This window comes from Ailuropoda melanoleuca, chromosome 4 (genome assembly GCF_002007445.2).
Source record: "Ailuropoda melanoleuca isolate Jingjing chromosome 4, ASM200744v2, whole genome shotgun sequence".
In the NCBI taxonomy this organism is placed as follows: Eukaryota; Metazoa; Chordata; class Mammalia; order Carnivora; family Ursidae; genus Ailuropoda; species Ailuropoda melanoleuca.
Genome location: NC_048221.1, coordinates 31,977,635 through 32,000,249, shown reverse-complemented (window position 1 = coordinate 32,000,249; position 22,615 = coordinate 31,977,635). Strand labels below are relative to the sequence as shown.

Below are 22,615 nucleotides of genomic sequence, written 5' to 3'. Positions count from 1 at the left end.
TTTTAAGATGGTCAGGTTTTTGGGGTTTTTTTTTTTTTTGAAGATGTATTTACTCTTAGAGAGCAAGGGGGAGGGACAGAGGGAGAGGAAGAGAGAGTCCTTAGCAGACATGGAGCCTAATGTGGGGCTTGATCTCACAACCCTGAGATCACGACCTGAGCCAAAACCAAGAGTCTGACACTTAACTGACTGTGCCATCCAGGTGCCCCTAAGATGGTCAGCTTTATACATGATAAGCAGAATACAGATCAAAGCTATTTTCCCTGACTCCCCCTTCCTACTTGGAGATTCTGGACACATTTTTTATAGAGGGTCACTGGGATCCTCGGTGAAGTCAAGTCTGGTAATAGCTAACCACAGTGAAATGTTTTTTCTTACAGTTAGCTAAGAAGGTCAGTCTGAATTAGGAAAATATCTGATTTCAAAGACGTAATATTATACAATTTTGAAGTCTGTACAGTGACCAATGCTAATATAAGTTAATAAAATTCCCTGAGGGAATCACATTAATGAACACATAAAAAGCATCTAATAATTTTAAAAGAATAATGACACAACTAAATTGCTCAACACAGTTATTCTCATCCATAGGTAAAATAGTTCCCCTACAACGGTTTCTGTATTAGCATGTTGGGCAAATGACTTTCCCTAGTTAGAGGAAGGTGACCGTAACCACTTCCTTTCTGAATGGTGTAAATTTGCAAAGTAAGGTGTCATGGTTGACGTTTGAGGGGCCTACTCTGTGCCAGGTATGAGGCTTTCCAGTTTGTTGTCCTCATTGTCCAAATGGTCCTAATCCTGTGAGGTGAGCCTGAGTATCTCCAGTTCATAAACTGAGGCACTGAAGCAACCCACTCAAGGCTGCCTGAGTTCGCCCAGCTTGAAAGAGTAATACCCATAGTCTCCTTAGATGTGGTCCTCAGACCTCCTGTCAGAATCTCCCAGAAGATTTGTACATACTGAGGGGGGCCCAGGAATCTGCACTTTTAACAATTCTCCAAGTTTTCCATATGTACTCGGAAGTCTGAGAGCCCCTTGGCCAGACCATGGTGACCTCGTTTTGGTGATGAGATGAGCCTTGCCAGAAGAGTGTCCTCAGTGCCTCTGGGGACGAGTAATCCATGGCAAGTCATGCCTCACTTGCAGTGGGCACGTTAGCAGTGCTCCTCTGGTAGCTTCCTCCTACTCACCCACTTTCGTTGCCTCGTGTTACTTGTGCTGAACTTAGCACAGCTCACGGTTTGACAAGTCATTTCCCAAAGCATCGAAATCATCACACTACAGAGGGATCATTTTCTAAAAAAGGTTCAAGTTGCCAGTGCAAAATCATCAGATCCCAAGTCTGTATCTTTTGTGCCCAGTGCAGCTGGAATCTGCATTTCGCATGCTAACCCTCGCTCAAACCAAAAATAACAAATAAATAAAAAATGAGAGGGCAGCTTGCAGAAATGATTACCTTTGAAACACCATTATATGCTTTTATTTTTCCTTTCTAGCCCTCTTTTGCTGCACTCCCCTGTTGGCAGATTTCCCATATGGCTGCCCCTAATCGCTGCTGACTTTTCTAGAAGTGTGAGGCAATCACCAGCCCCTTCCAGCTCTCACCCTCCCATGAAGGACAGGGTTCTGGAAGAGCCCGCTAGGATCAGTGAATACCTTTTTCTCCTCTGCCTTTCTCATCTTCTCTCAGCTCCATGAAATTTCTCATTCACTCCCCAACAATCTGCTTTCCCCTTAAGGGTCTGACCCCAGCTAGCATCCTTTCCAAGCTAAATAGGAATGTGCTTGGATGACTGACATGCACAGAGAGGTGTGCCCATGATCTGGAGGGGGGTCCTACACCAAGTTGAATTTGTGTTCTCTGCTGGCAAAAGAGCATCCGTCTTTGTTTTGGTGTTCAGCTCATCCAAATAAAGAAGACATTTCCTCTCCTGAAAAGCAGAGGGGGGAAGAAAGGAAAGGAATGACCCAAAAAAAAAAAAAAAAGGAAAGAAAAATTTAATTTTAACCATGTACTCCTCTGCAACTAAATATACACCCCTTCCTCTGTCCTGATTGGTCCGCTTCAATTGACAAGTGGATCGTGTGGAAAGGAAATATCCTGGACTTAATTGTAAGTTAAGTCTCTCTTAATCCAGAAGAGCATTTGAGATTCTGTCCAAGTGTTCAATTTCCCAGGCCGCTGAGGTCTGTGAATTTCTTTTCCCAGCCTCCAGGCTGCTGCAGTACAAGCCAGCATAGCTAATGCAGATAGATCTCCTGCCTCTCGCTCTCCTCCTCCCTCTGCTTTGATTCGATATGAACAGCCTGGTAACTCCGATGCTGGGGAGAAATCTGACATAACTCTGCAGATGGCTAGGTTGCCATGAAACACCTGGGGATTGTTCTTTAAGGAAAAGGTAACATTTATATGCTAATGATTTCTTCCCCTCTTCCTTCCTTCTTGCATTTTTTTCCAGGGTTGCCAGTTCCCAAGAAGAGCCCAAAGTCGGTAAGGACTTATCAGTTACTTGGTTCTTGTTTGGGGGGGAGGGGACTGGTGGTGGGAAGGGACGCTGCCTGGCTTGATTGACTTCATGAAATGTGTTTTAGAGTAGGTGGGGGAGACAGTAGCCTGGGCTCATTTTATTAAGTTCTGGGGGTCTGTTTGATAGAGAAGGTATTGGGTTTGTCTTTAACTGTCTAGTGGTTTGTGGGCAGGCTGCAGAAGCCAGGTTAAAGAATGCATGTTTGGAATCTTCTCTGTATAAATGCATTACAACTCTCATTCAAATGGATGAGTTTCTTCGCTGGTTTAACTTGATACAAATGCTATTGTTTCCTTTGGGAGGGGGGTAGGGAAAAGCGCCACCTGCTTCCTGAGTAGGGTTGCTCTTAACTGGTGTTTCCATTCGTTCACATGGGCAGATTCTCTCCTTGAGCTTTCTTATGCACTGGATGATGAATTATTTACAAAATTAAAAAGCCTGCAGGTTTAAAGAAGAATTGCTGTGCCCCATATATATATATATCCATGCTCACATGGAACAATGGTCACTGCCCCGGCACTGAGAATAAGACATTTCCTTGCTGTCGAAATGTCCTTTGTTGTTTTGCTAGCTTTAGGAGCATTATGCTGCAGGTATAGGATTCTTTAAAAAAAAAAAAAATCAATGTTTTGCTGTCCTTTCTAATCTGGTTTCCCTGAAGATGCATTACCTAGTTGACATGTTAGCTAATAGCTTAGAGGCTGTGGTGTTTTGCTTGGTGGTGTGAGCTTCTGCTCCCAGGGCACTGACAACAAATTAAAATGCTACTTAAAAACTCAAAATCTGGAACTACGATGCCTGTAAAATTGATCTGGGAGAAAGAAGCTTCCCCATTCACTAACGTTAGATAAAGAGGGGTACTTCCACGTGGCTTAGACTATTTGGGGGGTGGGAAAATTTACAGCTTTCTGCCATCCGAGAAAGGAAAACCTTTAAAACTTTGCAGCTCACGGGGGCTGCAGCAGGATTCTTTGCACCTGTCTGCAAGCCTGGCGGCGAGAGGCAGAAGTTTATTACGGAGATGAGAGAGGGAGCTTCCTGCGTTCTTAAGCTCTGCTCCTAAGTTGTCCAAAAAGAAAAACCTGCAATAATTGATGGGACTCCAGTGGCACAGGGCTGTGGCGACTGGAACATGTGACTCTAGGGCTGCTTTCCTTGTCAGTTTGTGTTAACGTTTCAGCTGAAAAGTGCTGGTAGGTGTTCACATCGGAACCATGGAGATGCCAACGCACGCTTGTGTGTGTGTGTGTGTGTGTGTGTACATGCACGCACATGGCATATGTGTGTCCTCGTCCCTGGGTCATAGTGAGAAACCTGTTCAGCCTTCAGAAAAAGAGAAGCAAATCTGGAAGATGTGTCACATAAGCTTCAATTAGCCAGCCTTTTTTCTTCTGCACCCTCAAGTGTGCTGTGTGATGCACGGACTTCTTTTACACACCCCACGGGAATGGGGTCTTCACAAAGAGCATCCTGGGGGCAAGGTAGCAGTTTTGCACGGGGAGCATGACATCAAGTAGCAAGGCGTTCTTTTCGGGTTTGCATCCTGTTTGAACTTGGCTGAAGGATTTTTGTGGATTTCATCTGCATCTTTTCTTCCCCAAAGTGTTTTGGAATTCACTGCTGAACTTGAAGGGTATCAAACAGGTATAGAGCCTGTATTCACCAAGTCAGTTAAGAGAATTCCCTATGACAGTTTATTTTTGTAGAAGCCGTGTCATTAGCAAGCAGCAAGCCAATTACTCCGGCTGCATTCCTAGGAAAAAAAGCGTTCTTAACTGCTTTGCCCACAGTCTGCTGGCTCTTAATTACCACAAGCTAAGAGACTGGTGTGTTGCCGGGTTTGGAAAGAACAAGCCCCCCAGCCTGGGGCTTGTCCATACCTGATTTCTGTGCCAGGATGGGGATGATGGTTTTCACAGCATTGCTGGCACACTCTGGCAGCTGCTGTACAGAATTGGGGACTATCAGCCAAGGTCTGCTGTTGCCAGTAGAGCATTGCTAACATCTGTGATCCGTGGGAGCTCTGTACAGGTGGGTTGAAAGCTGGTTCCCTTCCCCAGTTTGAATTTTGATGATGTCCTGCCAGAGAGACAGATGATGATGGGATTTCTCTGGTGGGTTTGGGGGGAACCAATGGGCAAGCTGGATGTCATGGCTCCCATATAATGGCAAATAGGGTTAGTTGTACAGGCTATGTAATGAATGCACTCGGATTGTGCCCGGGTTGTAATATGCCGAGATTCACCTTTAGTTCTGTGAATATACTGTCTTAACCCAGGACCATTTTCCTTCTCTTAGCAGCTCCTGACATTGTTGGCTGGCTCATGTGACTGACAGCTTCCTTTTGCCCTCATACTTTTTTTTTTTTTTTTTTTTTTTTTTTTTTTTACTGTTTTCAATAATTAAGTAGTTGGGTTTTTATTAGAACAAAGGGACTTTTTGATCTTGTTTCCCCTCCTGGCCAGCCTCTAAGCTTACTCTTCATAAGCAGTTTCATCTACTAGATTTAGTTTAACTGTGGAGGTTATGGGTTCTATACTTATTGGGAACAATGGCGGTGTCTTAATAAAATGTTATTAATTTAATACCTGGACAGCCATAACATTAGGAATTTTTTTTGCCAAATGGCAGAGACAAAAATAAGACCTGTTTGCTGTTAGGTTTTAGACCTTGTGAGGAAACTGATTCTGAGGCCCAGTTTAATCATCCTGACTGGAAACTTATTTAACTGAGCTCTCATTCTGAATCACACATGAGGATTTTGTGAATAAGAATTTTAAAACTCTAGGGGCCCCTGGCAGGCTCAGTTAGTAGAGTGTGCAACTCCTGATCCCGGGGTTGTGAGTTCGAGCCCCATGTTGGGTGTAAAGATTACTAAAAAAATAATAAACTAAAAAAAAGAGAATTTAAAATTTTAAATGTACACCAAACCCTGAATTTTAAGTCGTCATTCGCTTCTGTTTTCTCACTAGTTCATTTCCGAACTATTACTTCCCTTTCTCCCTTCCTTCGTCAGTCCATCTATCCATCTATCCATCCATTTATATAGCAATTAGTATCAAAAATCTAGTAAGTGTCAGATTTGGTGTGAGGCACTGGAAATACTATGATAAATAATTTGGTCATGTGCCTTTCTTCGTGGAGCTTACAAACACATGATGTTTTGATTGCTTCTTTGAAAAGAAAGGACTCATCGTCTCAAATCACCATAATTTTTATGCACTTGTTTCAGTAACATGTATTTAATGAGTATCTTCTCTATGCCAGACCCAGCGCCAGTATGCAACAGGATCTAACACAGAAAACATTCCTGTCCTCGTGCGGCTGGGGAGAGACAAACAGTAGCCATATAAACAAGCAGATCTGTGCGGAACCTCTTCACGGGCATAAAGTCTGAAACTTTCACAGGTTCCAAAAGCAGAAAGATAGGGGCACCTGGGTGCCTCATTCAGTTAAGTGTCCGACTCTTCATCTCAGCTCAGGTCTTGATCTCAGGGTGTGAGTTCAAGCCTCACACTGGGCTCCATGCTGGGCGTGGCACCTACTTAAAAAAATAAAAATAATAAATAATAAAAATAAAAAGCAGAAAGATCATGTAGAACCTGGGACAAACGTAATGAAAATCACTCAGCTCTTAATTACAATAACATAAGTTAAATAGTCCTACAAAGCCAGAGAAAGGACCAAAGGTTGAGATGCTGTGATTGAGCTATGGAATTTTTCCGAGTTCCCCAGCAGCCTGAGCAATGTAGGAAACCATATATACTTAGTTGTTACTGTCAGATCAAAGAAAGCATTTCATATTCATAAAAGAGACAAAATTTTCCCAGTTAAGTAAAAGACTTCTTAAAGAAGATTTTCATATAGGGGACACCAAATATTGGAAAGACCAAGGAAACCCGTTCTCTTCACCGAACTGTTTGCAGCAAATGCAGCAAGCTGAAAGGGAGCAATAGTGACAGATTTCTCTTCCATTGTCCTCTGTTCCTTTTCCCCGGAAGGGATCCTAAGGACATTGCTGACAACCAGTTGTTAAGAGATGTGAGGGAGGGATCTCTCAGGGAATGTGCCTGGTCAGTGAGCCCAGCCTGACTCACTGAGTTTTATGTATCCTGCCTGTTTCTCAAACTCCCCTGGTTGTCTTAGCACCTCAGAGCCACTTGTCCCACAACTAGGCAAGAGTACAAATCGTCAAAGCTCCTGCAGGCTCCCAGGAGAAGCAGGGAGTGGTAGAGGGAAGAAGGACTAGGATTGTTTCCGTAAATCTCCTTGCCCCTCAACTTCTCACAGCGACCCATACCCTCAACCCCCTGGAGCCTAGAAAATAGACTTTGCTTTTGTATTTGATTTCTTTAAAACATTCCGTGTGAACCAAAATTCATTTTCATATCCAGTTGCTACTCTTCTTCTCCATTAATTCCTCTCCTCTGCCCTTTTAGAAGAGATTATTTGACATAGACCCGTAAAGGATAAAAGAAAGAGACAAGGACCATCCTCTGCTTTGGCTTGGATTTGAGTCTCTGATTTTTGCACAACCTTTAATGACATTGGCCTAATATCTCATCAGCACTTGGAGTTTTTCCTGTTGTCCGTGTAAATCACTGCAGTGGCCTTCAGTCTTGGCAGATAAGTGAACTGTAAATAATTTTGCTTTAAAATGGATCAATTTGTCATTTTTAAGCCACATGAATTCTTTTCATCATTTAAGCTCCTAAGTGCTGTCTGTATTCATTTGCTCTTCCGAGCAAATATTTTCAGCTCACTTTGTAAGTACCTTCATTTTGAAATCATTCCGTGAAATACTGATGAGTTGATTTTTTTTCCCCATTTCCATTTATAAAAACCACTGCATCTTCCCGATTTCCTTGGCCTGTCAATAGTTAAGAAATCATTCATGCTGGGAGATTGGTACAGTTTTATTTTAAAAGGTCTTATGACAAGTTTATGGCTAGTGTGTGGCCAAGGACTTTTATGGGGTTTTGAAAATTGAGCCCATTTCTTTCGTCCTAGTCAACTGATCTGATATTTAAAAATAAAAATCTTTCTTCATAAAGATCTGAATAGTGGCAGGAGCTCGCATTGGAAATATCCATCTCGATATGTGGCACATCTTTCCAACTAGTTGCTCAAGCTGGAGAGCTGGGAGGTAGAAATCCCTGTTTCCAAGAGGTCCTCCCCTCCCTCCTCCTTTTGTCTGCCCTCCACTCATCATTCAGCAATGCCTACTGAATCTGAACCAAAATGTCTTTGACTTCACTTATCCCCCCCCTTCCTCACTGCTCTTCCCTAGTGTAAACCACCTTGCGTCCCTCACATAGACCGCACAGGAGCCTCCTGACCGGCTCCCTGCTTTGACTCCTGTCCACACCAACCTATTCACCCTTCAGTAATCAGACCAAACTTTCTAGAAGTCACTTGGCTCCTGGCACATCTCTGCTTTAAATTCATTAGTGAATTTCTCCTCCCCTGAACTGAGTCCCAGACTCTTGAAAGTGGTTCACAAAGCCCTTGCAGTATCTGGTCTCCAAGCTCCTCTCACGCCACCCTCCACCCCTGCTGTGTCACCCTGCCTTCTCTCTGTTCTTCAGACAGTCCAAACGCATTTTTGCTTTGAGGACTGAGCACGGGCTACTTCCATTAATGGCCTGTTCTTCCAGAAGCCTCACCCTATCACCTGTCTAAAAAACATTGCAATATGTTGTTATCAAACTGTTATGATTATTTGATTAACATCCATCACACACACACACACCCCTCTAAATATGCAAGTATAAATTCTAAGAGTTTAGGTGCCATCTCTTCCTTTCTTATCCATTGTATCCCTGCGAATCTGGCTCATAGGAACTCATCAGTATATATTTATTGAATGAGTGAATAAATGCAATGTGGGTAGTTACTTAAGGGGGCCTAGTCTGGATGCTCTGTCATTTGTGTGCTAGGTGCTTGCACAGTGCTAGTATGCGTAGAATAACAGACTTGAAAACGTATCTCTAACTACAGATACTTTTCTTTGGGTCAGTTTCTCACTTAGAAAAATGAGGAGAAAGACAGTCCTATCAGATGCAACTCTGATCTGGTGCTATAACGAGTTGAGAAGCGAATTTGTTCTCATGGGCCAGGTCTTCCCTGGGAGGTAATCCAGTCTGCCTTGAAGGGGGCGTGTTGACCTTCATTTGCGAGATACGTAAACCTGACTTTTCTCCTGGACAGTTCTGGGCTCTAATGGGATAAAAGACCACATCACAGCTAATTAGCATGCTCACAGAAAGTGAAAAGGAGTATTTTGAACTTTTGCACAAACACACAGAGCATAGCTTCAAAAAACTTAGAGTACCAAGATATTAAATATAGAATGCATCTGCAAATTAAGTAGTTTTCATAATTGAACTTAGGAAGAAACAGAAAGTGAGGCTACATCTTACCAGGGGAAAATCCAAACAGCCACCAGATTAGTGTGCATTAGCCCATTAGTGTGGGTCAGAATGTGTCATTTAGTGACAGCGTTAGTGGTGGCATCGTTTTTTGAGCGTATTCTCAGGGTGCTGCCTTACTTTTGTTTTCCAAATTTAGGAACAAAGTTTAGATGGCGTTTAGAAGGGATGCAGAAATGCAGTTTCACAGACAGTTTTACAAACTCATTCCACATTCTGTCATTTTGTGTCAAATTGGACCAAAGTGAGTCATTTATTGGGAGCAGAGAAAGGGTGTTCAAATTTGAAAAATGGCCCGAGCCATTTCTGGTAGACTTCATTTGCGTACTCTGGTAGTGGCAAAGCTGTGTCTTCAGTTAAACCCGAGTTTCCCAGGTCCTCCGTGTCAAAGATTTGTTACGGTGGGACAGCAATCAAAGGGTCTTGGGAAGCCTTGAGGTGGCAAACATAATCTGTGCACACGCATTTGTGGGCATGTGGGTAAAAGCATGTGTGCAATCTTAGCGGGAGAAAAGTCCAGCCCGTTATCGGATTCTGTCAGTGGGGCAAGGTTGCCAGAAAGAAAATTTTCTCCAATTCAGAAAGAGGGAGTGAGTGGCTGAGGTTATAGTTCAGTTTCCAGGGACGACAGAGTGACCCCAGGAAAGAAGAGTATGACGTTCCCTCAGGTAACCCTGCAGTGCTGCTCTCTCTGGATCCCGGGGAGGCTTTGTGAAGGGGAATCTCAACACGAGGGAGCCTGAAGCTGCAGGGGTGGTGACTGACTAACTGTGAAATGAATTTAGTGTCAGTGGACCAATCCCACAATCTGGCATTTGCCACTCATTTGAGGAACTAAAGTGGGCATTTGAATGGAGGGATGCAATTCTCTGGGTGAACTCAGAGGTCCTTTACCTGTTGAATTATTTGCTTTTATATTTAAACTATCTTTTCTCCTCCTTTTCTGAGAGGAGACCAAAAACAAGACATGACCAAAAATAAAAAAGAAGGGCACCTGGCTGGCTTAGTCGGTGGAGTGTGCAACTCTTGGTCTCAGGGTTGTGAGTTCAAGCCCCACACTGGGAGTAGAGAGTACTTTTTAAAAATACAATCCTAGGGGCGCCTGGGTGGCATAGTGGTTAAAGCGTCTGCCTTCGGCTCAGGGCGTGATCCCGGCGTTACGGGATCGAGCCCCACATCAGGCTCCTCTGCTATGAGCCTACTTCTTCCTCTCCCACTCCCCCTGCTTGTGTTCCCTCTCTCGCTGGCTGTCTCTATCCCTGTCGAATAAAGAAATAAAATCTAAAAAAAAAAAAAAATACAATCCTAAAAAAAAATGTAAAAAATAGAAAGTAATGTTCTCTATTAATTCTCCTTACCAAGGTTTATTTAAAAACAGAAATAGCTTTGGGGCGCCTGGAAGGCACAGCGGTTAAGCATCTGCCTTCGGCTTAGGGCGTGATCCTGGCGTTATGGGATCGAGCCCCACATCAGGCTCTACTTCTTCCTCTCCCACTCCCCCTCTCCCACTCCCCCTGCTTGTGTTCCCTCTCTCGCTGGCTGTCTCTATCTCTGTCGAATAAATAAATTTAAAAAAAAAAAGAAATAGCTTTAAATTTTGTCTTGATTATAACAGGCATTATCTATATATTATAAAAAGTAGACAATACAGGGAAGTATAAGGGGGGGAGAAAGGCACCTTGAACCCCATTTTTTTTCTTTCTATGCTAGAGTGTGCACACCAAAAATGAGCTGATGCTGCATGTGCTTATTTATAATGGAGACCCTTGTAAAGACCACAGTGAAGAGAAACACAGATTTCCACCCACATGCAGAAGAGAGTGGGGGATGTATCTGTCATGAACATTTTCTGACTCTGAACGTCTCCAGCATGTCTCCAGGGGAAGAAAGAAGACAGCTAGTGAGCTTCCTGGGGAAGAAATCGGAGAGCTGGCCCCAAAAGCTGAGTTTGCTGTTAGGGAGGACTGTTGGAAGTTAGCAGAACCAGGTTTTATTCCAAGTCCTTGGAGTTCTAATCCATCTAGGTCCAATCTGAGCATTTCGTCCTCAAAAGGGAACAGTGGTGATATGGGGGATGGTGGTGGCTGTCCCTGCCCAAAACTCAGTGTATTTTCCTGGCACCTTCACCAGAGTATGTGGTCCCCTGGAGTCTGAGCGAATTGAGCCTCTCCTAGTTCTACCAAGACCTCCTTGGTAGTTTAGAATACGGGCCTCAAATTTCTCCTGCAGGCACACCAAATACAATTTTAGGTGGTCTATCTTGCCTTCATTAAATACGTACCCAATTTTCTTCAACTTTGAAACCTTGCCAAAATCCATACTCACATCTGTAATCTGTAATAGTCAGGGGTAAATGAAGTTTTTGTCCTCCTCGGCTTTGCTTCAGATACTTACTTCAAAGCAAAGGCTAGAAGGGGAGGGAGTCAAGGGGCTGATATTTAAATGAAGGGGACCTTGAAAATTTCCATGTAGATGGGAAGTGAAAGGTGAAGGATACCTGCAGAGAGAGTGAGGAATGGTTTTGATAGGACTGATTGAAAGACCAAGAGGAAGATTCTGATGCTATACGGAACTTGAAGGAACTGAAATGCTCTGGGTCAAAGATCTTATAAATCACTTAAAAAGCATAGCTGTATAGGTTCTGTAAGAGAGGGTGGAGATACCCCTTCTTGTCCCTTTACGATGCTCTTAAGCAGATAAGTATAGGGACATAGCATCTATTAAGTGAGAGGCAGGATTCCAGAGTTTTTCTTTTGAATGGGGGAAACGAAATACCTGGGCTTACCAGCATCTTTTATTCAAGAAAATAAGAACTGAAGTTATTTCATATCCTACCAAGTATTTTTCCTCCCACTAGGTTTTGCTCTCCATTCAATCAACATTCAAAGAAAGAGCATTTCATAAAATAGGAAGAGTCTTTTGCTGAGCAGGTTTTAAGGAACAGGAACCTGCTTATTCTATTGAAATTTCATGAAACTCTTTCCCTTTGAAAACTGCTTGGACTTTGGACAGGTTGCAAATCTAACAAGGCTGACCTCCTGAGGTCAACCCATATATAAAGTTTGATCTTGATTTTTAAGCAACAGCAGTGTCAGGAGATCAAGAGGTGAAATGCAATGCCTGCACAATTGATTAGCTAAGAATTATGGAAGCTCTTCATATGATAATTACTTATATGCTTATAAGTGCCAGTGCACACAGAATGCTAGGCATGTTTTTTTAAAGGTCTCATCCCTTTCCCTTATAGTGTAGGACTTCTGGCAAACCTTCTCGTAAAAGTTGGGCATTTTATTATCGAAAGATACAAAATGAGAAGTCCCAGAACGTTTTTAGCCCTGGTGGTATTTCTTCTGGATGTTATAGCCTTACATTTAAATCACCCCTGGTATTTTGTCTCAACATATTTTGTCAAAAACACAAGGATGTTGAAGTGATTGATACATGTCGTATCGCTCCCCTGAACTTCAAACTCATGTACCCAGTTGCTATTTAGACATCTCCAGATGGATGTCTAATAGCGCAAATTTATAAGTCCAGAACTGAATGCTTCCACCTTCAAGGACCCAAGTAATCACCCCATCATCTCTCCCGTATCAGTAAAAGGTGACGTCAGTCTTCGAGTTGGATCAGCCACCCTTCCCCCCACTTTGAAGCCATCCTTGGTTCCTTTCTCTCATAACTTCCATGCAACCTATTAACCAATCCCTTGGTTCGACCTTCAGGATGTGTCCAGAATCTGACCGCTTCTCTCCATCTCTGTCACATTACCCTGAGCCAAGCCATCATCCTCTCTAACCTAAATAATTAGAGCAATCTCCTAAGGTCTCCCCACTTCTATCCTTGCCCTAGGACCTTTTAAAACAACAACAGTGACAAAAATAAGGATGCTAAATTGATACATCTTGTAATACATGTGCCCAGTGTCTTCGCTGGGAACCTGCGATGAAAATTGAATTTGTTTTCCGCTACAGCCCAGAGAGCAATATGGTTTGTGATTATGTCTTTCCATCTGGTCCGCCCCTCTCTCTGTCTGCCAATCACCTGGGGATTTATCTGCATGCAGCATTAGCTGGAGAAAGATGGAAGCCAAAATGTTGTTGATATATTTATGTATGTGTGTGTAGACGTGCTGAACAGAGACTAGCTGATGGAAACACCCACTCAGAGAACCAATAACAATCTTCTCACCGTGCTTCTCTCACTCGCTTGCTTTCAGCAACCGCTGGAAAGAAAAGACAGCCAGAATAGTTCTCAGCACAGCGTTTCCAGCCACCGGAGCCTGCACACGGCCTCCCCAAGCCACAGCACCCAGGTGCTCCCTGAGTACCCACCTGCAGAGGCCCCCGCTCCAGATCAAACCGACGGCTCTGGGCAGAAAAAACCAGATCCTTTTAAAATCTGGGCCCAGTCCAGGAGCATGTATGAAAACCGACGTGAGTAGCACCCTGGCTCCTATCTTCCCCAGACCCCTGCCCAAGGCTCCAGCTGTCTCTTGAGGCTTCTTGAAAATAGATTTTCAGTGTATAAACGGGGTAGACGTAAATCACAGTGAGAGGCGAAAGCTTCTCAGAATAGTGATAGAATCTGCTGGATGTTCATGAAGGATCCATTATGTGTTCAGTTTGAGGTGGGCAAGATGGGGATGGTGGTCAAATAAAGGGCCTGAATAAAAACAGATTTATTTTTCCCTTCAGTTAAAAGAAGTGGCAGATAAGAGCTGCTGTCAATGTCATTAACTCTTTCCCGTGTAGACTGTGGCATGTTCTCGTGAAACAGCTCTGATGTACAACAGGACATAAATATAATTGGTTTGGATTGCAGGAGTAATGAGAAGAGATTAAATGCTTTCTTAGTGGTCTCCTAGTTTTTAAGAATACTAGTCATTTTTTTTTTATCATCATTCTTTTTAAACATTCCCCTTAGAAAGGGAAAAAAAAAAGCAGTGAGTGGTTTGTGCTTTAATTATTTATACTCTGGTTAAGTGTGTTCCTTCGGCTTCACCTTTTTGATAACTATGAACTAATGATGGCGTGCATCCTAACTTTTTGGCCCTTATAAACCTAACATTGCCTTCTTGTTTTATTTCTTACTTTTTATTATGAAATGATTCCAAAGACTGTCCACGGTAAATTATAATCATTTATCCTACCGTTATCAACAGAAGCTCCCCAGGTGCTTGAATCTTAGGGGATGCAGACGAACCCCCACTTGGGCGGATGCTATAACTGACGTTTTCTCATGAGTACGAATGATTGGTCAGGATGAGTCCACTCTGGAGGTGGGAGGTGCACTTCATTTTCTCTTTGAGGCGTGGGATTGGAGAGACTGTTTAATGAGGTCTGGTGAAGGGTCTGATTAAAAGTAGAAGAGAGAAGAGAATCGTTCTGCCTATCCTCTTTGTGCCCCCCAGCCCCCAGCCCCAGCACAAGTTTTGCTAATGGCTACAGCCATGCTTGTTTCTCAGGCAAAGCCCCCATAACCCCACCGTCTTGCCGGCCCACTCAGAATCTTGGCTATGAAGCCTTTCCTTTGCCGTCTGGAGCAAGGCCAGCATCCCTGCATGAGGAGGAAAGTTGGCCACATTACTGGGTGAACTTCAGCAGTTAGGGGGCACGAGGCAAGTCTGGAGTCATGATGATTACCAAATTTTGGAAGTCACTCAGGAGTCCCTCCATCCTTTTCCTCCTCAAGGGAGAAATATTGCCTTTTTACTCTAACAGTGTGGGGGATTAAATAAGCGGTTGTGGCTAAGGGTGCGCTATGCTGACAAAAGCCAGATAATTTGAGTAGGAATTTATTTAGTCCCCAGTCTAGAAAGACCCCTAGAGTATGCCTGAGGGTCAGAGGAAACGAAGTTCCATGTGGAACGTCCCTCGTAAGCATGAGTTGTTTAGTATGAACCTGGGTCTGTTCTCACTGTGTCTTCTCACTAATTGTAGTGATTTCATTGAACAAATGTTTTCCAAAGAGGGATATCTTCACATTTCTTTTCACATTTCTCTCTAACCATGTGGCTCCTCCAATCAATGGCCCAACTTCAGTTGATGTTGAGATATTGCTTTATTGACCAAGCTCCTGCTTTTCTCAATACAGTACACATTTATGACTTTCTCATGTGTGAATCTTTTTGTGATAAAATATTTCGTGTTCTGAAATGCTGGTGGGGCATCGCGGATGGACAGACCATCCTCAGGCATCCATTTAATAGGAGACTCCCACTCAAATGCCATTTTCACCTCAATGGAAGCAAAATTCCTTAAGAATTTGGTATTGACTCCAATTTTCCAAAAATGCTTTTTTTTTTTTTTACCAGAAATAAAAAGTAAACTATGTATTCTTACCCCACAGCTAGCTGCTTATTTTTAAGCATCGGAATTATTCAGGTGGCTGCCAAACCGAAATATTTGGAACAGGGCCAGTTTTGTCTTCACTTTCTATAACATCTATGGATTAGGATCCAGCAGCACAAATAAGAATCAATTTCTTTTTGGTGATTGGGGACTCCATAATTGAGTGATCATAGCAACCTAATTGATGTTAAGATTCACATGGATTTTCCCTCACCACTCAATGAGGGTGATGATGAGACTTTTCCCCCCAATGGTAATTATTTGGTCTCTGTCAGAGATTTTCTTCTTTCACAGTACCTGCAAATGAACCTACATCAATCTTGTCTTTTAATCAGTATTTTGCTTTATCCCAGGTCCGTTTCTCCCGTTGCCTTAGGTTGCTTTTTATCTTGTCTTTTGCAGGCGAAGGGGGGGGTGGAATAGAGCATGTAACCTTGTTAGATGTGATTCCCTGCCCTTCCCCCAAGACGTACCGAACATCATACTCCAGGAAAAAACAGGGAAGTTGAAGTCCAGACTAACGCTTCAAATGGACCCATGTTATCCTCTTTTTATTTTGAAAATATATTTGTCCTATATTTCATTTTATTGTGAAAGGCAGAGTGAAGAAGATTAACACCATCCCTGATCAGATTCCTTCACATGGTCTAAATGCTGTGCAAAATACATATTCTCGAAGGGCCATCTGTCAAAACACCAGTGTCAGAATGAATCAATATGAATTGCAGATGTGTTAATAAATCCCTTTGAAGGGCTTAAATGTTTAATTAAAAACAAAGGCAAGCATGGAAGTCCTTTAAAAGCCATGTTGCCTGCTTTGTCTTTTCTCTAGGAACATATCAATTGCTCACATGTCTTTAAAAATGACACTGATGCAATCTAATCAGTAAATGTTCAGGAAGACCAGCTGGCATATACTAGTGTGTATTACAAAAGAAAGTCTGAAGCTTGCCGTTGAAACAGCACCTGTTCACAAAATAGTTTGGAAAGAAAAAGTCAAAGCTATTTTACCAACGTTGTAAACCTGTCCTATTTGGGAGAAACATACTTACACATTGGGAATCGGTCAGTGGGATCCTTTATTGTTGTGAGTTTAAGGATGTTGGCTGTACTTCTAGATTTTAAGAGCTGTTATGACAGTTCTTATTTGTGTTTTGTTCGGTTCTTGGCCAGATTGGATGATTTGTGTCTCTAAATAAAACACTACTTTGGGGGCGCCTGGGTGGCTCAGTCTGTTAAGCATCCAACTCTTAATTTTGGACTGGGTTGTGAGATCGAGCCCTGTGTCGGGCTCCGCACTGAGTGCGTTGAGCCTGCTTGAGATGCTCTCTCTTCCTCTCCCTCTGCCCCTCCCCCTCCCTCTCTCTACCTTAAAAAAAAAAAAAGACTACTTTGGTTGAATTGCCAAGAGAATTCGTCTGAACAGGTATTAGTGCAAGAATGAATTCCACTGGGAATCTGACACTTCTTTAAATAAATGCTCTAGTGTGGCAGTAACAGAAGTATACTTAATTTCTTTTTTTTTTTTCAAAAGGAAATCAGGGTTTAGACAAACCTAAAGTTCATGACATGATTAAAACAAGGTCATATGAAAATGCATACTTTAGAGTATAATTAAAAATGAAGAGTCTAAGATGGTAATGGTGGTTGTATGAAATTCTCAGAGGAACAACTCTAAATACCAGCTTTTTGACAAGAAGAGCACCGTGAAAAAAGGGGGAAAAAAAAAAGCCCGAAATCAAACTATAGTCTTTTAAAATCCACAGCAGCCATGACCTTTACTGTGAAAGCATAACTGCACGTTCCTTATCAATCAAAACTAAATTACAATGAACTAAGAGAAAGCACATACATTAAGCTTTGCAAAATTGTGAAATTAATATTCCAGCCATGTCGCCTTCGCCTGCATCGGGATTGAGCAAGGGGGAAAGAGAAAGAGAGATCAATTCCACGAGTTTTGGAGAATGTCAGAGTAAGGATCCGCTGAAAACTTTTATTTCTCCATTATTATTCATACTGTTTGATGTTGCCATTGGTCCCTGGGGGGGCTGGGGAAAAACTCAGAAAAGGGAAGGAAGAAAGAGAAGTTCCATGAACAGAAGTGTTATGGTGCTCTTGTTGACCAAGCACAGACCAAAGACAGGATAAAATAAAAAGTGATGGGCACATTTTATCTCAGTCTGGAAATTTGTGTCTGTAGTAATGGAGACACCAGGAGGTTTCTCTGCAAACCTGGTGATTCCATTCTTTGTAATTATCAAAGGAAGTCTTTTGACTGCTTTGTTGAGTTGTCCCTGGCATTACCAAAGGAGGTAACTGCTGACATTGTCTCCTCAGCAAGGGCTTAAAAAGGAAGAAAACTGGACAAAGTTTTCTTAGTTCTTTTTGATTCAGTCTGACTCAAAAAAAAAAAAAAAAAGGTGATATGAATATCAGAAAGATAATTCTTCCCTGCTGCCTCCTAAAAGCTCCATTCTTGTGAAATCTGCCTGAAATAAAGAAGAGAATAAACCATTTTGGGGGAGTGGTCTAGAAACCTCAGTGCCCCTGGGAAGAAGTGGCAGCAGAGAGCACAAAAGAGAGAAATTCTATAATTCTGTAACATGGTTCCCTGCTGATTTATCACCTGTATCATATATTTGGGTACATGGAATTTGGTGGAAGAATGTAATAGTTAAAATGCCAAAGTCAAGGTGACAAAAGACTTTCTTTGTAACACGTCTGTGTTGGTGTATCGTGTTTGTGTCTGTGTTTTCCTAGCTCATCATTGGCATCTTCAACATCCTTGGTGTCCTTGGGCATCTTCCTTTTCAACAGGAAGCCCTTTAAATAAATTTGCCATTTCCCCCACTGATTCTGAGAGAGATGCAAATGCTATTTTCCTATGGACTAAACTGTATGATAAGCCTACGTCTTTTGGCCACAACCACCCATCCCACGACATCTGTTACCTAAATGAGCAAAGAAGGAGGAAACTTGCTACCTTTGGTGTCACTATAGCATGAGCAAGTGTTCTTGTGTTAAATGATGCTGAGAAAAATGGGTAGGGGCTGGAAGTCTCTGCAGAGATCCTTCCCTTGTTTGCAAAGGGCTCAGCCGACTTAAGGCCGACTCTACCAGGAACCTAGAGCAGGCCGGAAAGCACCCGTGGTCTATTTTGGAAATAATCCTCCCGCTTGAGTGAACCCAAGACAGAGTCCCAACCTGATTTAATTTGTTGTTTCAGTGAGGCTATTAGAGCAAATACGCTGTAGCCAGCTACTCGAACAGAAGGAAAATATTGTTACCTTAGCGTGCTCAAGAAAATATAATTCTCAAATTGTGTTTAGGGGAGTCCTATGATGTAGCTTAACTGCACATTCCGTGGAGTCTTGCAGCTTAGCCTCTGCAATTATAATAAAAAAACACTGGGCATAAAGCACCGTGTGTAAAAGCCCACGGCCTTAAGATAGCTCAGGCAAAAATATTGGATTCAAACTTCTCTGACTTGTATTTACCTGTTCATTTAGTTTCTTTTCTCTTGGTGTATTCATATACCATACATTTGAAGGTAGTGGGTGAGTCACTCTTGCCAACTTGAAATCTAAACAACCACCTTCTTCTTCCATACCCCACTGTACAAAATTGAAGAAGATGAGAATTCAACTCTCAGGCCTACAGTCCTTCAATCCCAAACCCAATTAATTAAATAAACGAGAAAGAATGTAGAACAGTATTTGAAAATCTCCTTTAGGATTCACTGCCACTAAACCATTTTTTTTCTTTAAATAAAAGATGTGTCCTTTTAAAGACCATAAAACAAACTCTTGTATATGTGAAAATACTAAAGAAGAATTAAATAGAAATAACTTATTACCTTAGTTAAGTAGCAGAGCGGTACACAGAACAATTTCAGGTAAATCTCAGGTATAGTGAGCATTGTCTTACAGAAATGATTTTTCTTCTAATAAATGAGGGTTTTATATTAAAGCTCAGGCCATTACTGAGTTTTAAGAGTAAAATATCAAGTTATTGGACAATAACTTAATACTTACCATTTTAAAATATTATAGGCAAATTCTGGAGCAAAGCAGTCATACCACTGATAAAATAAGAAAATATGGAAAATTGACATTGAACGGTTTTGTAGTCACCATTCATGTTGAGAATATGGAAGGCTGGCTCCTTTTTGCTAATACTACTGAAGTCATAATAAACTTTGAAAACTGAAAATATTAGTATGCTCAAGAGTAACTTTTGGCAAAAATGATCTAACAAAACCAAATTATTGGGCTGCTGATCTTGATTACTCGGAGAAAAAAGTGACATTTTTAAAAAACTGAAAACTCTTTTTAAGTCAAGCTGTTTTCTTTCATCCTCTACTTGGTGTAACATCAGATGACTTACCAGGGCCTCTAAATCCTAAGAGCGAGCTTCTGTTTCCACGGTCACCGTGACTCAGCGTGAGCTCCCTCCTCAGACATGGGCAGCCACTCTGTGGTCCAGCACATGATGATTTTAATTTACTTAATTTCTCTGGCAACAGTACCAAGGACAGTGGTCAACACCAACTTCTGGCTTAGTCCGGGATAATGGCTTGGGCTTGATTAGGAATTATCAAACAGTGATTAGTCCTTTGAAAAAACTTGGGACTCGGTGACCGGTCCCACTGTTTCTGCCTAGTGTCCTCTGTTATTTTACCCATCCAGATCATTTTGCTTCCTTCACTGTTGGAAAGCTGTCATCTGCTCAAGCACCATCAGGATTATTCCTCTGTGTTCGCCTTAACGGTATGATTCCTTTTACCAGAGAAATCACTCCTCTTCCTTCTCTCTTCTCTGCAGTTCCAGACTACCAAGAACAGGACATCTTCCTCTGGAGAAAAGAGACTGGATTTGGATTTAGGATTCTGGGTGGAAATGAACCAGGGGAACCTGTGAGTCTCTTGTCTGCTTCTTCCCCCAGTGCTGTTTTCTAAGATATCAAAGCAAATCAGCAGCAGTGGCAAATCACCAAGATTTGGGTCCAGCTAGACGCAACACGGACTGTTTCATTTCGAGCAGTGTGGGTTATTCGTTGGGTTTTGTGGAGCTCCTTTTGTCTTGAGGAAGAAGAGACAAGTTGTCTTCTTTAAAGTTTATATTCGTGTTTATAAAAAGTGGCAGCTCCAGCATCTGGAGCTCCCCATCAAAGAAAATGAAAACAAAAAGCAAAATAATAGGCGTCAACTAATAAAACAATGGCCTGATCCTTCTGGCCAAATCTGTTAAATCGGCCAGGAGGGGAGTGGGCTTTGTATCCCGAGTAGCTAGTGCATAGAGAGCACTTGACAGGACGTGAAAGGTCAGAGGAAGTAGGGACCGCGGTCTTTACAAAAGTGGAACAAGAACTCTGAACAAGAGTCAGGAGACGTCTAACCTCCCTGGTCCTCCGTTCCCTCACCTTTAGAATAAAATTGTGTAACATCGCAAAAAATGTTTTGAAAGGACAAAAGAGAACTAAAGATAAATACTGTTAATTTCTCGTACTAAAAATAGCTGTTATTTATTAAGCACTTAACTACATGCCAGACCCCATGCTAATGGCTTTTAACATATGCTTTATCATTTCTCCATCAAATTCCAGAATTTATCCCCATTTGTCAAATTATCAAAGACACAGAAGGGTTAATTCCCTTGTCCCAGATATAGCATTAGTAAGTGGAGGGACTGGAAAGGGTCTGACTTCAGGATCCACATACTTAATCACCCTTTTGTCAAAGTTCTTTGTAACTGTCAATACCATCTAAAGGTAGTTACAGCATTATTATCTAGTGGGGAAGCAAGGAAAGCACAAATATTTTCACTAAGGTTTAATGAACGGTAAATGTAACAAGACACTAACTATAAAGACTGCTCTGCATGCAGCTTCCTAAAGTACAGAAATGGGATGTCAGAGCTGACTTTGCTTGATTCATTGCCTCACTGTGCAGTATTTATTGTGCATTCCTTATTGCTAGGCATAGTGCTGGACCTTTAAAGAACAGTAATATTACTATTGTAATTTCCAGAGTTTTCTAGAAGGAGGGTTTTGAGGTAAACAGAGAAGGAGAAAAGGTTTTGCAAATAAAGGAGTAAAGTGATGTATTTCTGCAAAGGGGAAAAAAGAGTGAGTCCTCACCAGACCGTAGAGAAAGGTCAAGGAACCAAGCAAGAAATAGTTACTTTCAGGACACCTGGCTGGCTCAGTCAGAAGAGCATGCAACTCTTGATCTCAGGGTCATGAGTTAGAGCCCCACGCTGGGTGTAGCGATCACAAAAAAAACACACACAAAAAAACCAAAAAACCCCCCACAAACTTAAAAAGAAATGGTTACTTTTCTACCATTTAAGAATTACTGTAACACCTATCACGATGGCCTGGTACCCAGTGGGTGCTCAGTAAATGTTTATAGCACGGATGCAGACATGAATGAATGAATGAATTGAACTGTTCTCAGAAATGTGAAGGCCATCAGTATAATAGTAAACCAAAAGGTCAGTGTTTCATCCATCATCCAATTATTCAACAGATTTATATTGGTCACATCGTACCACTGGGTGCTGCTGATACGGACGGCCGCCTGAGGTCTGGGGATGAATTAATCTGTGTGGACGGGACACCGGTAATTGGAAAATCACACCAGCTTGTGGTCCAGCTTATGCAACAAGCTGCCAAGCAAGGCCACGTCAACCTCACAGTGAGGCGTAAAGCGGTGTTTGCAGGTATGTTTTCCATGTATTCCTTTAGACAGTGCTTTGTCATTTTATGCACAGAAAAGACCCCCTTCCTGTGTCTGCCTCCTCAAGTATCTATTTTAGCAAATCTTTGCAAATGTGATTAAGCTCAGACTTTCCAGATGGTTTGCTTCTCTCAAAATCCAGCAAAACTACTGTCATTCAAAAGTACTTTAATGTGCCATTCATGCACGTTCAGCAAAACCTTCTGGAAGAGGACTAGTTGAATATATACTACACCTCTCCTCATCTCCCTGCCAACCAGAACTTAGTCACCTCTTCAAGTGATGTTAATTCTCAACAAAAGAGGTCATTATAAAAGGCAGGAACGCTATAGCTTCAAGGTACAAGAACAAAAATTAGTTTTGTGCTGCCAAATAAGCTCATAAAAAAGTCAGTGATGCCTTACTCCGTTCTTGCCTGTCATAGGTAAGAAGCCAAGGTTTGTTTTCTCTGTAAGAAAGTTGTAGAGCTGGCCAGTTCGTGGCCATCTTTGACTTCTTCCTCCTGCCTGCAAGCTTTAAAGGACTTGAGTTCTCAAAACACACAAACCCCTTCCGGCTCAACTCAAA

At 42.1% G+C, this 22,615-nt stretch overlaps 1 protein-coding gene across 14 annotated transcripts in view; it reads left to right on the top strand.

Moving 5' to 3' along the window:
* The window catches only part of MAGI1 (membrane associated guanylate kinase, WW and PDZ domain containing 1), a 671,552-nt gene that overhangs the window by 625,429 nt on the left and 23,508 nt on the right, over window positions 1-22,615 (top strand). For 11 of the 14 annotated variants that reach the window (XM_034658615.1, XM_034658612.1, XM_034658611.1 and 8 more), the window contains 5 exons: window positions 2,460-2,491; window positions 13,176-13,392; window positions 17,198-17,281; window positions 20,133-20,224; window positions 21,839-22,031. In XM_034658615.1, the coding sequence (XP_034514506.1) occupies window positions 2,460-2,491; window positions 13,176-13,392; window positions 17,198-17,281; window positions 20,133-20,224; window positions 21,839-22,031 (618 nt within the window). The remainder of the gene's footprint in view (window positions 1-2,459; window positions 2,492-13,175; window positions 13,393-17,197; window positions 17,282-20,132; window positions 20,225-21,838; window positions 22,032-22,615) is intronic. The other 3 variants (XM_034658619.1, XM_034658614.1, XM_034658613.1) reach the window with 1 other exon arrangement.